At 44.4% G+C, this 15,406-nt stretch overlaps 1 protein-coding gene across 4 annotated transcripts in view; it reads left to right on the forward strand.

The window, feature by feature from the left end:
- Nucleotides 1-15,406, forward strand: part of upf1 (UPF1 RNA helicase and ATPase) — a 106,574-nt gene that overhangs the window by 76,370 nt on the left and 14,798 nt on the right. For all 4 annotated transcript variants that reach the window (XM_041203882.1, XM_041203884.1, XM_041203881.1 and 1 more), the window contains exons 12-13: nt 5,831-5,995; nt 12,604-12,718. In XM_041203882.1, coding sequence (XP_041059816.1) covers nt 5,831-5,995; nt 12,604-12,718 — 280 coding nt within the window. The remainder of the gene's footprint in view (nt 1-5,830; nt 5,996-12,603; nt 12,719-15,406) is intronic.

The raw sequence follows: 15,406 nt of genomic DNA on the forward strand, positions 1-15,406 counted from the left end.
GGATGATGAGTGACTTGGAGGGAAACTTCCAGGTGGTGGTGTTCCCATATCTGATGCTCTTGTCCTACTAGTTGGTAGTGGTTGTGGGTTTAGGAGGTGCTGTTGAATTCCTGCAGTGCATCTTGTAGATGGTACCACACTGCTGTTACTGTGCGTCGGTGGTGGAGGGAGTGAATGTTTAAAGTGGTGGATGGAGTGCTAGTCAAGTGGGCTGCTTTGTCCTGATATGTCCAGCTTCATATGTTGTTAGAGCTGCAATCATCCAAGGCAGGTGGAGAGTATTCCATCACACTCCAGACTTGCACCCTGTAGTTGGACAGGCTCTGGGGAGTCAGGAGGTGAGTTATTCACTGCAGAATTCCCAGCCTCTCACCTCTTTTAGCCAAGGTTTCTATATGGCTGATCCACTTCAGTTTCTGGTCAATGGTAACACCAGAATGTTGATAGCGAGGGAGTCAGTGATTGTAATGCCCTGAATGTCAAGGTGAGATGGCTAGATTCTCTCTTTTTAGGGATGGTCATTGCCTGGCATTTGTATGGCATGAATGTTACTTGCCACTTATCAGTCCAAGCCTGAATGTTGTCCAGGTCTTGCTGCTTTTGGACACTGACCACTTCAGTATCTGAGGCATCATGGACGATGCTGAACATTGTGCAATCATCAGTGAGCATTCCCACTTCTGACATTATGGAAGGAAAGTCATTGATGAAGCAGCTGAAGATGGTTGGGCCTAGGACACTACCCTGAGGAACTCCTGCAGTGATGTCCTGGAACTGAGATGATTGACCTCCAACAACCACAACCACCTTCCTTTGTGCTAGGTATGGCTCCAACCAGCGGAGAGCTTTCCCCCTGATTCCCATTGATTCCAGTTTTGCTAGGGCTCCTTGATGCCACAGTCTGTCAGATATTGCCTTGTTGTCAAGGGCAGTCACTCTCACCTCACCTCACCTCAGGAGTTCAGCTTTTATGTCCATATTTGGACCAAGACTGTAAAGAAGCCTCAAGGTGAGTGGCCCTGGCAGAACCCAAACTGAGCATCAATGAGCAGGTTACTGCTGAGTAAGTATCACTTGATAGAGCTGTCGATCACTCCTTCCATCAGTGTGCTGATAATTGAGTGTACACTGGGATGGTAATCGGTCGGGTTGGTTTTGTTCCGCCTTTTGTGAACAGGAAAAACATGGGCATTTTTCCACATTCTTGACCTCTGCGGCATTTGATGGACCGTGCATCCTCCACCATTGCCTCTCCTATTGTCCAGCTCTGTCAGCCATGTTTGTATTTTTCTGGAAATAGCTATCCAATTGCAGTTAGTAGATTTCAGCAATGGCTGCCCTTCATCTCCTGAGGTTCTCTCTCTGGTACTCTTCACCTCCTTGTCCATATGTTGCCTTATGGTTACATAACCCACAGTCATAGCCCAGATTCCATATGCAGGCTGATAGTATTTCTACCTCTCACTGCCTTAACCTCCACAATGTCCCAGTATTGGTGTCGCATTGGTGTGGGTGAGCCGTAACCTTGGAAAGATAAAACTGTGGTTTTAGAAACCTGACGAACTCTGCTCTTTTGACACTGATTCTATTTCTCTGCCCAGCCACTTGCTCAGGTTGAACAAGGTAATGCAGAACTTTGGGTCTCAGGCGGAGCTTCTAACCATAAACCCTGTTCATCACCAAGGCTGTCTGTTTTTGCCTGTGTAAAACTGCCTATCTCTGTTCATTCAGCCAAGTCCTTGTACTGCTGAAACCCTTGTCCATTGTTTTGTCACCTTAAAGCCTTGAATACTCCAATAATCTATACTCTCTGCCCATCCTGCATCCATCAACAGTTCAGTTACTGTGCACAGTCTGGCCCATTACTAGCTGCATATTCACCCCGTTCCTGCTGATTGCATTGGCTCCCGATCACAAGGTATATTTAATTTAAACTCCTCATCTTTCTCTTTAGGTCCCTTAACAACATTGTTTCAATCTCTGCAACCTTCTCCATCCTAATTTCTCCTGGTTCTACCATTAGTCTTGGTCCCACTCTCTGCAACACTTCCCAAAGCCTCACTACTTTTCCATGTTCGCACTTCAAAGTACAATGATGGAGAAGGATTTGGAGGTTTGATTCACTGCTCCAAACACTCTGACATAAATATAAAAGCAATGAACTTCTTCAGTGAAGAGTGCAGGAGGGCATGCCAGGAGCAGCGCCTGGCATACCTTAAAATGAGGTGTCAACCTGGTGAAGCTGTAACACTGGACTACTTGCGTGCCAAACAGCATAAGCAGCAAATGATAGACAGAGCTAAGCAATCCCACAACCAATGGATCAGATCTAAGCTCTGCAGTCCTACCACCACCAGATGTGAATGGTGGTGGACAATTAAACAACTCACTGGGGGAGGAGGCTCCACAAATATCCCCATCTTCAATGATGTAGGAGCCCAGCACATCAGTGCAAAAGATAAGGCTGAAGCATTTGCCACAATCTTCAGCCAGAAGTGCCGAGTGGATGATTCATCTCTGCCACCTCCGGAGGTCCCCAGCATCACAGATGCCAGTCTTCAGCCAACTCAATTCACTCCACGTGATATCAAGAAACGGCTGAAGGCACTGGAAAGTGCAAAGGCTATGGGCCCTGACAATATTCCGGCAATAGCACTGAAGACTTGTGCCCCATAACTTGCTGCACTCTGAGCCAAGCTGTTCATTACAGCTACAACACTGGCATCTACCCGGCTATGTGGAAAATTGCCCAGGTATGTCCTGTACATACAAAGCAGGACAAATCCAACCCAGCCAATTACCACCCCATCAGTCTACTCTCCATCATCAGTAAAGTAATGGAAGGGGTCATCAACAGTGCTATCAAGCAGCACTTGCTTAGCAATAACCTGCTCACTGACACTCAGTTTGGGTTCCGCCAGGGCCACTCAGCTCCTGACCTCATTACAGCCTTGGTTCAAACATGGACAAAAGAGCTGAACTCCAGAGGTGAGGCGAGTGACTGTCCTTGACATCAAGGCAGCATTTGACCGAGTGTTTCATCAAGGAGCCCTAGCAAAACTGGAGCCAATGGGAACCAGGTGGAAAACTCTCTGCTGGTTGGAGTCATACTTAGCACAAAGGAAGATGGTTGTGGTTGTTGGAGGTCAGTCATCTTGGCTCCAGGACATCACTGCAGGAGTTCCTCAGGGTAGTGTCCTTGGCCCAACCATCTTCAGCTGCTTCATCAATGACCTTCCTCCCATCATAAAGTCAGAAGTGGGGATGTTTGCTGATGATTGCACAACCTTCACCATTCGCGACTCCTCAGGTACTGAAGCAGTCCGTGTCCAAATGCAGCAAGACCTGGGCAATATCCAGGCTTGACCTGACAAGTGGCAAGTAACATTTGTGTCACACAAGTACCAAGCAATGACCATCTCCAACAAGAGATAATCCAACCATCGCTCCTTGATATTCAATGGCATTACCATCACTGAATTCCCCCACTATCAACATTGACCAGAAACTGAACTGGACTAGCCATATAAATACTCTGGCTACAGGAGCAGGTCAGAGGCTGGGAATCCTGCAACGGGTAACTCACCACCTGACTCCCCAAAGCCTGACCGCCATCTGCAAGGCACAAGTCAGGAGTGTGATGGAATACTTCCCACTTGCTTGGATGAGTGCAACTCCCACAATACTCAAGATGCTTGACACTGTCCAGGACAAAGCAGCCCACTTGATTGGCACCGTATTCACAAACATTCACTCCCTCCACCACAGATGCACAGTTGCAGCAGTGTGTACCATCTACAAGATGCAATGCAGGAATTCACCAAGGCTCCTTTGACAGCACTTTCCAAATCCACGACCACAACCATCTAGAAGGACAAGGGTTGTAGATACATGGGAACGCCACCACCTGGAAATTCCCCTCTAAGTCACTTAACATCCCGATTTGGAAATATATCGCTGTTCCTTCACTGTTGCTGGGTCAAAATCCTGGAACTCCCTCCCTAATAGCACTGTGGGTGTACCTACACCACATGAACTGCAGCGGTTCAAGAAGGCAGCTCACCACCACCTTCTCAAGGGCAACTAGGGACAGGCAATAAATGCTGACCCAGCCAGTGAAGCTCACATCCCATGAATGAATAAAAAAAAATACTGCGGATACTGGAAATCTGAAATAAAAAAAAATGCTGGGAAAACTCAGCAGGTCAGGCAGCATCTGTGGAGAGAGAAACAGTTAATGTTTCGAGTTCGTATGACTGTTCCTCAGAGCTGCCACTCTGACATTGTTCTCTTCCCTGTCCTTCTGTTTAAGTCCCCTTGTTTTTGTATAGCATTGAAATAAAGTTTCCAACTTTTTTTGGCTACTATATATTTGAGATATTAACAATGAGTAGACTTGCAGTGGCATCTAGTTCAGGGTTATGTTATCCACCGGTCCTCCTCAGAAGACCTGTTTTACAAATGTTCCAGCTGCTACTGCAACTGGAATGTTATGGCTGAGTTCCCTGGTGACACCAGTGAAACTTCCAGCTGCTCAAGAGTATAATGTCTACAGCCCCTAATTGCAGAGAGGTGGTGGTTGAGATTTCCACATTTTGGATATTCACAACCTAGAAATGCAACTAAACACTAACGATAGAAAATTTCACCCCTTTAACATAAATTTTTCAATATTATTTTGCAAGCCTTTTCAACAACAGCAGCAATAATTTGCATATCACTTAATGTTGTAAAATGTCAATGCACCTCACAGAAGCATTATCAAAGAGAATTTAACACAGACATCTAATGAGATGTTTGGACAGGTGGCCAGAAACTTAGTCAAAGAGGAGGTTTTAAGGAATGTCTAAAAGGAGGGAGGAGTAGGAAGTTGGAGAGGTTTAAGGAGGGAAATCCAGAGCTTAGGACCTCTGCAGCTGAAGGTACGCCTGCCAGTGATGGAGATATGACTATCAGGGATGTGCAAGGACTCGATTTGGCTTGTTCATTATGTTTATAGTTGTAGTCATGTCCTGTGTTCATGCCACAGCACTTAACCAATTCTTGCTTCTGATCATGAATCACAATATAAATATTAATATTTTTATATTTCTAGAACTTTGGGTCACCTTTTAAAAATAAAGAGGTCACCCATTTAGGACAGATGAGGAAAAGATTTTTTGAGGGTTGTCAGTCTTTGGAACTCTCCCTCAAGAGGGGTGGAAGTAGAATCTTTGAATTTTTTTTAAGGCAGAGATAGATTCTTGATCAGCAAGTGGGAGAAAGGTCATCAGGGGCAGGCAGGAATGTGGAGTTGAGCCTAAAATTAGATCAGCTATGATCTTATTAAATAGCAGAGCAGGCTTGAAGAACCGAGTGGCCTACTCCTCCAAATTCCTGTGTTCTTATATTTCCTGGGATCATGTGTATATTTCCCTACTATCAGTGTATTGGTTTTAGTAAAGTTGCAGTCATAACTTTAAAGGTTACTGTGCTCAGTTGATAAGGGAATTTAATGTTTCCACGGAAGTCCATTTTAAAAGGCACATTTAGGACACTTGGTTTGTGAGAGCTCGTCTACAGTTGCATTCAATTCGTGTGAAGATCTGAATTTCTTATCTGCCTTTGAGGTATATTTGGGTGGATTTAAATCGGTTAAAAATAAATGGGTGGGCTTCTTGAAATTAATAGCCATTTGCTATTAGAAATTGTTGCTTGTGCATTAAACATGTTCACCCAGGATATCCTAGTTTTATAAAATTGTGCACTGCACTTCAAAATAAGCTTGAAATAAATTATTTCCCTGTTGGGTGAGCTAGTGCTACAAGATTCTAATGTGCTTAATTTATAGTCCTGTCCTGGTGTGTGCTCCAAGTAACATTGCAGTGGACCAGTTAACTGAGAAGATCCATCACACAGGCCTAAAAGTGGTGCGCCTATGTGCCAAGAGTCGTGAGGCCATCGATTCACCAGTCTCTTTCCTGGCTCTACATAACCAGATCCGTAACATGGACAGGTAGGGAGCAACTATTACTTGGTGGCCCTTTCTCATGGACAACACAAAAGCCAGCGCCTGTAGATATTCCAGTGTTTGTTTTGAGCTTGGTCTTGTGATGTGTGGATAGGGTGCTTTGAGTGGACAGCAGTTGATTGTTTCAGGATTCTGCCCTTCGTGCCCTCAGTCTCCAAGAGTACTTCAGAAGCATTGAGATGAATGGCCAGTAAATCTGTTTTTTGGTGATTGATATTGGGCCCTGTCTCGTACAACATTCCCTGATAGCTTTACTCTGTGGACAGCAGACTTTCACTTTCTCATTCACACTGTAGATTATCAAATGCTTTTTATGATGGGCCTGTCCTGATTAGGTTCTTTCACCAATTAATAATCTACTGATGCACGTTAATTATTTTAGCATTTGGCAGTGGAATTGTCCGCCATTATAAAAAATGTAAAAATCCTGTGCAAGAGCTCAGCCAATGAAAACAGTCTCTAAGTCAAAGATCGAACAAGGGACTGGAATAGCTTGTAATCAAAGCAAGATTATAATTGGTAGATTTGTGACCTCTTTCTGAAATGCTAATATCGCTACTTCATTTCTGAAGGTGGAGACTCCACATTGGCAGTGCAGCCATTCCCATAGCCTTGAGTATTTGACCACAAGAGCATCATAGCTTAGCCCTTCCCTGTTGCCAAGCCACATGGTCTGTCCACTGGATAGCAATCAGGGATGAGAGCTTTGTCCAAATGTTTATCAGTTCGAACTCAGAATCAAACCTTAGTCATTTCTGGTCTGTATGACATAGAAACATAGAAAATAGGAGTAGGTCATTCAGCCCTTCGAGCCTACTCCCACCATTCAGTATGATCATGGCTGATCCTCATCTCAATGCCATACTCCTGCGCTCTCACCATACCCCTTGTCACCTTTTAGAGTCCAGAAATCGATTTCCTCCTTAAATATACTCAGTGGCCTGGCCTCCACAGCCTTCTGTGGTAGAGAATTCCACCGGTTCGCAACCCTCTGAGTGCAGAAGTTTCTCCTCATCTCAGTCCTAAATGGTCTACTGTGTATCCTGAGACTGTGACCCATTGTTCTAGACCCCCCCCCCCCCCAGCCAGAGAAAGCATCATCCCTACATCCAATCTGTCAGCCCTGCCAGAATTTTGTTTCAATAAGATCCCCTCTCATTCTTAACTCCAGTGAATACAGGCCTAGTCGGCTCAATCTCTCCTCACAGGACAATCAAGTCTGGTGAACTTTCGCTGCCCTCCCTCTATGGCAAGTATATCCTTTTTGGGTAAGGAGACCAAAACTGCACACAGTGCTCCAGGTGTGGTTTCACCAAGGCCCTGTACAGCTGCAGTAAAACATCCTTGTTCCTGTACTCAAGTCCTCTCACTATGAAGGCCAACGTACCATTTGCCGCCTTAGTTACTTGCTGAACCTGCATGCTTGCTTTCAGTGATTGGTGTACAAGGACACCCAGGTCCCTTTGTACATCAACATTTCCCAATCTATCACCATTTAAATAATACGCTGCTATTCTGGTTTTCCCCACCGAAGTGGATAACTTCACACTTATCCACGTTATACTGCGTCTGCCGTGTATTTGCCCACTCACTCAACCTGTCTAAATCGTTTTGAAGCCTCTCAATACCCTCCTCATCACTCACACTCCCACCAAGTTTTTTGTTGTCAGCAAACTTAGAAATACTACATTTACATACGAATTAGGAGCAGGAGTAGGCAACTTGGCTCCTTGAGCCTGCTCCGCCATTCAATAAGATCATGGCTGATCTGATTGTAACCTCAGCTCCACATTCCAACCTACCCCAAAAACCTTTCACCCCCTTGTTAATCAAGAATCTATCTAGCCCTGCCTTAAAAAACTTAATAAGAAGACTCTGCTTCTACCACCTTTTGAGGAAAGAGTTCCAAAGACACTACCATCAGAGAAAACCATTTCTTATCTGTCTTAAAATGAGTGACCACTTATTATTAAACAGTGACTCTTAGTTCTAGATTCTCCCACAAAAGGAAACATCCTCTCCACATCCATCCTGTCAAGACCCCTCAGGATCTTAAAGGTTTCAATGAAGTTGCCTCGCTCTAAATTCCAGTGGATACAAGCCTAACCTATCCAACCTTTCCTCATAAGGCAACCAGCCCATTCCTGGTATTAGTCTAGTAAATCTCTGAACTGCTAATGCATTTACGCCTTTCTTCAAATAAGGTGACTAGTACTGTACACCTACTCCAGTTGTGGTCTCACCAATGCTCTATACAACTGAAGCATAACCTTCCCTACTTTTGTAATCAATTCCTCTCTCAATGAATGATAACATTCTATTAGCTTTCCTACTTAACCTGCTGTACCTGCATACTAACTTGTGATTCATGCAGTAGGACACCCAGATCCCCCTCAATCTCGGAACTCTGCAATCTCTCACCCCCAGCCGATCCCTGCATCCAATCTGTCCATCCCTGTCAGAATTTTATACTTTTCAATGAGATCCCCTCCCTCATCCAAATATACATTGTGAATAGTTGGGGCGCAAGCACTGATCCCTGCAATGCCCCACTTGTCACTGCCTGCCACTCTGAAAAAGACCTGTTTATTCCTACTGTTTCCTGTCTGCTAACCAGTTCTCAATCCAAGCCAATATATTACCCCAAATCCCATGTTGTTTTAATTTTACACACTAACCTCTTATGTAGGATTTTATCAAAAGCTTTCTGAAAATCCAAATACGCCACAACCGCTGATTCTCCCTAATCTATCCTGCTAGTTACGTCCTCAAAAAAACTGCAATAGGCTGGTCAAACATGATTTCCCTTTCATAAATCCATGTTGACTTTGTCTAATCCTGTTGATATTTTCTAAGTGTCCTCTTATCACATCGTTTATAATCGACTCTAACATTTTCCCCACTACTGAAGTTCAGCTAACCGGTCTGTAATTGGATGTTTTCTCTTTCCCTCCTTTTTTAAATAGGGGGGCTACATTTGGCACCCTCCAATCTGCCGGGACTGTTCCAGAATCTACAGAATTTTGGAAGATGACAACCAATGCACCTACTATTTCCATGGCTGCCTCCTTTAGTATCCTGCGATGTAGATTATAGACTCATAGATGTTTACAGCACAGAAGGAGGCCATTCGGCCCATCGTGTCTGCGCCGATCAACAAAGATCTGACTACACTAATCCCATTTTCCAGCGCTTGGCCCATAGTCCTGGAGGCTATGGCAACACAAGTGAATATCTAAATACTAAATGTTACGAGAGTTTCTGACTCAACCACCCTTTCAGGCAGAGTTCCAGACTCCCACCACCCTCTGGGTGAAAAATTTCTCCTCAACTCCCCTCTTAGCCTTCTACCTCTTAGCTTAAATCTATGCCCGCTGGTTATTGGCCCCTCTACTAATGGGAAAAGTGCCTTCCTTTCCACCCTATCTATGCCCCTCATAATCATTGCCGGGCCTTGGGGATTTATCAGCTTTCAGCCCCATTTATTTCTCCAGCACTATTGTTTTAATTTCTTTCAATTCCTCCTTCTCACTGGACCCTTGGTTCCCTAGTGTTTCTGGGAAGTTATTTGTGTTGTCCTCTGTGAAGACAGAACTAAAGTAATAAAAACAAAAAACTGCGGATGCTGGAAATCCAAAACAAAAACAGAATTACCTGGAAAAACTCAGCAGGTCTGGCAGCATCGGCGGAGAAGAAAAGAGTTGACGTTTCGAGTCCTCATTACCCTTCGACAGTTCTGTCTAAGGGGCATGAGGACTCGAAACGTCAACTCTTTCCTTCTCCGCCGATGCTGCCAGACCTGCTGAGTTTTTCCAGGTAATTCTGTTTTTGTTTCAGAACTAAAGTAGTTGTTTAATTGCATTGCCATTTCCTTGTTCTCTGTTATAAATTCTCCTGTTTTGGACTGTTAGGGACCTACATTTGTCTTCACTAATCTTTTTCTTTTTACACATAGTAACTTTTATAGTCCGCTTTTATATTCCTTGTAAGTTTACTCTCGTACTCTATTTTTCCCCCCTTAATCAGTCTCTTGGTCCTCCATTGTTGAACTCTAAATTGCTCCCAGTCCTCAGGCTTGCTACTTTCTCTCGCAACTTTCTATGACTCCTATTTGGATCTAACAGTATCCTTAACTTCTTTTGTTAGCCATGGTTGAGCCACTTTTCCTGTTGCATTTTTGTGCCATAAAGGAATGTATAATTGTTGCAATGCATACATTCAGCCATTAAACATTAGCCATTGCCTATCTACCATCGTGCCTTTTAATGAAGTTCCCCAATCTATCTTAACTAACTGGCGCCTCATATCTTCATGGTTTCCTTTGAAACTAGGATCTTAAGCATAAACAGATCGGGCTACTTCACTTTCCATTTTGAAGAATTCTATCATGTTATGGTCGTTCCCTAAAGGACCCCGCACAACAAGATTGTTAATTAACCTCTTCTCGTTGCGCAAAACCAAATCCAGAATAGCATGTTCCTTAGTCGGACCCTCGACCTACTGGTCTTTAAAAAAAAACCATCTCGTACACACTTCATGAATTCATCTGCCCAGTATTGCTAATTTGGTTTGCCCAGTCTATATGTAGATTAAAGTCACCCATGATTACTGTAGCACCCTTGTTACATGCATCTCTAATTTCCAGTTTAATACCTTACCATTACTGTTTGGAGGCCTATAGATAACTCCCACTAATTTTTTTCGCCCCTTCTTGTTTCTTAGCTCCACCCAGACTGACTGTACATCTAGATTTCCTGAGCCATTATCCTCTCACTATTACACTGATCTCATCCTTAACTAACAACGCCACACCACCTCTCCTTTTCCTTTTTGCCTGTCTGTCCTAAATATCAAATACACTTGGATATTCAGTTCCCAGCTTGGTCACCCTGCAGTCATGCCTTTGTAATCGCAATCATGTCGTATGTGTTTACATCTATTTGTGTTGTTAATTTATCTACCTTATTGCGAATGCTCTGTACATTCAGATAATGCCTTTAGACTTGTCTTTTTAACATTTTCACACTACTTTTTGTATTATGGCCCTATTTGCTGCTAGCCCTTGTTTCCTCTGCCTTCCACTTTCGCTTTCTACTCTTCTAGCTTTCATTCCTATCTTTGTTTCCCTCTCGTGTCTCCACACTCAGATTCCCATTCCCCTGCAAATCTAGTATAAATCTTCCCCCAAAGTGCTAGCAAATACCCCTGTGAAGATATTGGTCCCAGTCCTGCTGGGGTGCAACTTGTACAGGTTCCATCTTCCCCAGAATTGGCCCCAATGCCTCAGGAATCTAAATCCCTCCCTCATACACCATCTCTCCAGCCACGCATTCACCTTGTCCATTCTCCTATTCCTGATCTTGCTAACACATGGCACTGGGAGTAATACTGAGCTTACTACCTTTTGAGGTCCTGCTTTTTAATTTGTTTCCTATATTCTGCTTTCAGGACCTCATCCCTTTTTTTACCTATGTCATTGATACCGATCTGGATCACAACCTCCTGGCTGTTCACCCTCCCCCTTCAGAATGTCCTGGTGTCATATCTGCAGCCGCAGAAACATCTATCTGTTCCCCTTACAATAGAATCCCCTATCACTATTGCTCTGCCACTCTTTCTTACACCTCTGTGCAGCTGACTACTCGTGGCTCTTGCTGCATTCCCCTGAGAAACGCCCCATCTCCCCCAGCAGTATCCAAAACAGAAAATCTGTTGGAGTGGGAGATGGACCCAGGGGACTCCTGCATTACCTGCCTAGTGTTTATACTTTGTCTGGTGGTCACCCATTCCCTTTCTGCCTGTGCACTCTTTATCTGCAGTGTGACCACCTCACTATATGTGCTATCCATGAAGATCTCATCCTTGCGGATGCTACACAGTGACTCCAGCTGCAGCTGGAAACGCTCCTGAATACATGATTGCCCCGGTCACTGAAAGTGTCCCTGACTTCCCACATCACACAGGAGGAGCATTCCTCTTGGCTGAGCTGCCCTGCCATGACTTACCCTTAAATTACTCCCTTTACTTTTATTTCCTCTAGTTTAGAGAATGTTAAGCACAGAAGAAATGCTTACCAGGCCCTACTTGCCAAGGCTGCTGCTCTTGCTGAGGAAAAGTAGAAAATTAAAGGACCCTTCCTCCCCTACTCACTGAACTCCCTCTCTCACCAAACTCGAACTGAAGCACTCTAATGCAGCTCCAAAACAACACTCCATTGACTCAGCTAGTTGCTCTATAAACTCTCAACTCTGCATCTATTGTTTCACACTCAACACAGACTAAAACAACCATTTCCTTGTAGATAACAAAAAGTTGTTCCTGAGTACGGGTGATCCTTCACCAGGGTGATGCTAGTTCACTCGGAGGCTGCTCTCAACAGAGCAGAAGGATGAGAGTGACTATTGCTAGCTGGATTGCTAGCAGCTCCTTGATGAGGGCCACCAATAACTCATCCATGGGGATAATGTGTTACTTAGGCAGTAATCAAAATAAACACTGATGCAACCTAAAGTATAGCTCACATCTCTGACTTCTATGCATCATCTTTGATAACTGCAGTTTACACTGTATAATATGTTTGTCCTGCTCTCCAGCATGCCTGAATTGCAAAAGTTGCAGCAGTTGAAAGATGAGACTGGAGAGTTGTCATCTGCAGATGAGAAACGCTACCGTGCGCTCAAAAGGACTGCAGAGCGGGAGCTGCTGATGGTAAGAAACTTGTTGCAATCTTTTTCCTCTGACTTCCACTGCATTAAATCAAATGTTCCTTTAGCTCCCAGAGTGCAAGTACCTAGTGTCCGCTACAAAAATCCTATTTGCGGTACTGAAAGTTGGTGTCCTGAGGGAGGAGGGGTAGCACTGAGGTTGTGTGGCTGAGGAATCCTGAGGGAGTAGGGCATAAAATCGGGTGCCGGGGGCAGGTCAGGGAGAGCTGTGTGCCTGGTGATTTGAAGGTTGGGGTACAGTTGGGAATGGGGCTGTCTGTGTATCCTTGGATGAGTCAGAGGAATTTTTTATTCTTTTATGGGATGTGGGCGTCACTGGCAAGGCCAGCATTTGTTGCCCATCCGTACATATGAAATAGGAACAGAAATAGGCCATTTGGCCCCTCGCCATTCAATAAGATCATGGCTGATCAGTTTATGTTTCGAGTTCCACATTCCCATCTATCCCTGATAACCTTTGATTCCCTTGCCTAACAAGAATCTGTCTACCTCTTCTAATACTTCTTTCAGGCAGAGTTCCAAACTCCCACCACCCTCTGGGTGAAAAATTTTCTCCTCAACTCCCCTCTTAGCCTTCTACCTCTTAGCTTAAATCTATGCCTGCTGGTTATTGGCCCCTCTACTAATGGGAAAAGTGCCTTCCTTTCCACCCTATCTATGCCCCTCATAATCATTACCAGGCCTTGGGGATTTATCGGCTTTCAGTCCCATTTATTTCTCCAGCACTATTGTTTTAATTTCTTTCAATTCCTCCTTCTCACTGGACCCTTGGTTCCCTAGTGTTTCTGGGAAGTAATGTGTGTCATCTCAGCTCCAGGACATCACTGCAGGAGTTCTTCAAGGTAGTGTCCTCGACCCAACCATCTTCAGCTGCTTCATCAATGACCTTCCTTACATCATAAGGTCAGAAGTGAGGATGTTCGCTGATGATTGCACAATGTCCTCCACGAAGACAGAACTAAAGTAGTTGTTTAATTGCACTGCCATTTCCTTATTCTCTGTTATAACTGCTCCTGTTTTGGACTGTTAGGGACCTACATTTGTCTTCACTAATTTTTTTTTTTACACATAGTAGCTTTTATATTCCTTGCAAGTTTACTCTGATACCCTATTTTTCCCCCCTTAATCTCTTGGTCCTCCTTTGTTGAATTCTAAATTGCTCCCAATCCTCAGGCTTGCTACTTTCTCTCGCAACTTTATATGACTCCTATTTGGATCTAACACTATCCTTAATTTCTTTTGTTAGTCATGGTTGTATTACTTACGTATGCCTTGTAGATAGTGGACAGGCTTTGGGGAGTCAGGAGGAGGTGAGTTACTCACTGCAGAATCCCCAGCCTCTAACCTGCTCTTGTAGTGACAGTATTTATATGGTTAGTCCAGTTCAGTTTTTGGTCAATGGTAACCCCCCCAAGGATGTTGATAATGGGGGATTTAGCGATGATAATGCCATTGAATGTCAAGGGGCAACGGTTAGATTCTGTCTTGTTGGAAGTGGTTATCGTCCGACACTTCTGTGGCGTGCATCTTACTTGCCACTTGTCAGCCCAAACCCAAATGTTGTCCAGGTCTTGCTGCATATGGACTGTCTCAATATGTGTCAAGTTGTGAATGGTGATAAGCATTGTGCAATCATCAACGAACATCCACATTTCTGACCTTACGATGGAAGAAAGGTCATTAATGAAGCAGCGAAGATGGTTGGGCCTAGGACACTACCCTGAGGAACTCCTGCAGTGATGTCCGGGACTGAGGTGACTGACCTCCAACAACCACAACCCATCTTCCTTTGTGCTAGGTATGACTCCAACCAGTGGAGAGATTTCCCCCCTGTGATTCCCATTGATTCCAGTTTTGCTAGGGCTCCTTGATGCCACACTCAGTCAAATGCTGCCTTAGTGTCAAGGGCAGTCACTCTCACCTCACCTCTGGAGTTCAGCTCTTTTGTCCATGTTTGAACCAAGGCTGTAATGAGTTCCGAAGCTGAGTGTTCCTGGTGGACCCCAAAGTGGGCATCAGTGAGCAGGTTATTGGTAAGCAAGCGCTGCTTGATAGCACTGTTGATGACCCCTTCCATCTCTTTACTGATGATCGCGAGTAGACTGATAGGGTGGTAATTGGCTGGTTTGAATTGTCCTGATGATTTCTAGGGGTGCAGCAAATTCTGGAGCACAAGTCTTCAGTACTGTTGCTGGAATATTAAGAGGGCCCATAACCTTTGCAGTATCCAGTGCCTTCAGCTGTTTCTTGATATCACGTGGAGTGAATCGAATTGGCTGAAGACTGGTATCCTTCTAGCTGAAGATTGTAGCAAATGTTTCAGCCTTATCTTTTGTGCTGGGCTTCCCCATCATTGAGGATGTGGATATTTTTGGAGCTTCCTCCTCCAGTGAGTTGTTTAATTGTCCGCCATTCACGACAGGATGTGACAGGACTGCAGAGCTTAGATCTGATCTGTTAGTTGTGGAATTGCTTAGTTCGATCTATCACTTGTTTACGCTGTTTGGCACACAACTAGTCCTGTGTTGTAACTTCACCAGGTTAACACCTCATTTTTAGCTATGTCTGATGCGTCTCCTGGCACGCTTTTTAGTGCTCTTCATTGAACCAGGATTGATCCCCTGGCTTGATGGTAAGGGTTGGACCATGAGGCTACGGATTGTGGTTGAAT

Source organism: Carcharodon carcharias, chromosome 14 (assembly GCF_017639515.1).
Source record: "Carcharodon carcharias isolate sCarCar2 chromosome 14, sCarCar2.pri, whole genome shotgun sequence".
Classification (NCBI taxonomy): domain Eukaryota; kingdom Metazoa; phylum Chordata; class Chondrichthyes; order Lamniformes; family Lamnidae; genus Carcharodon; species Carcharodon carcharias.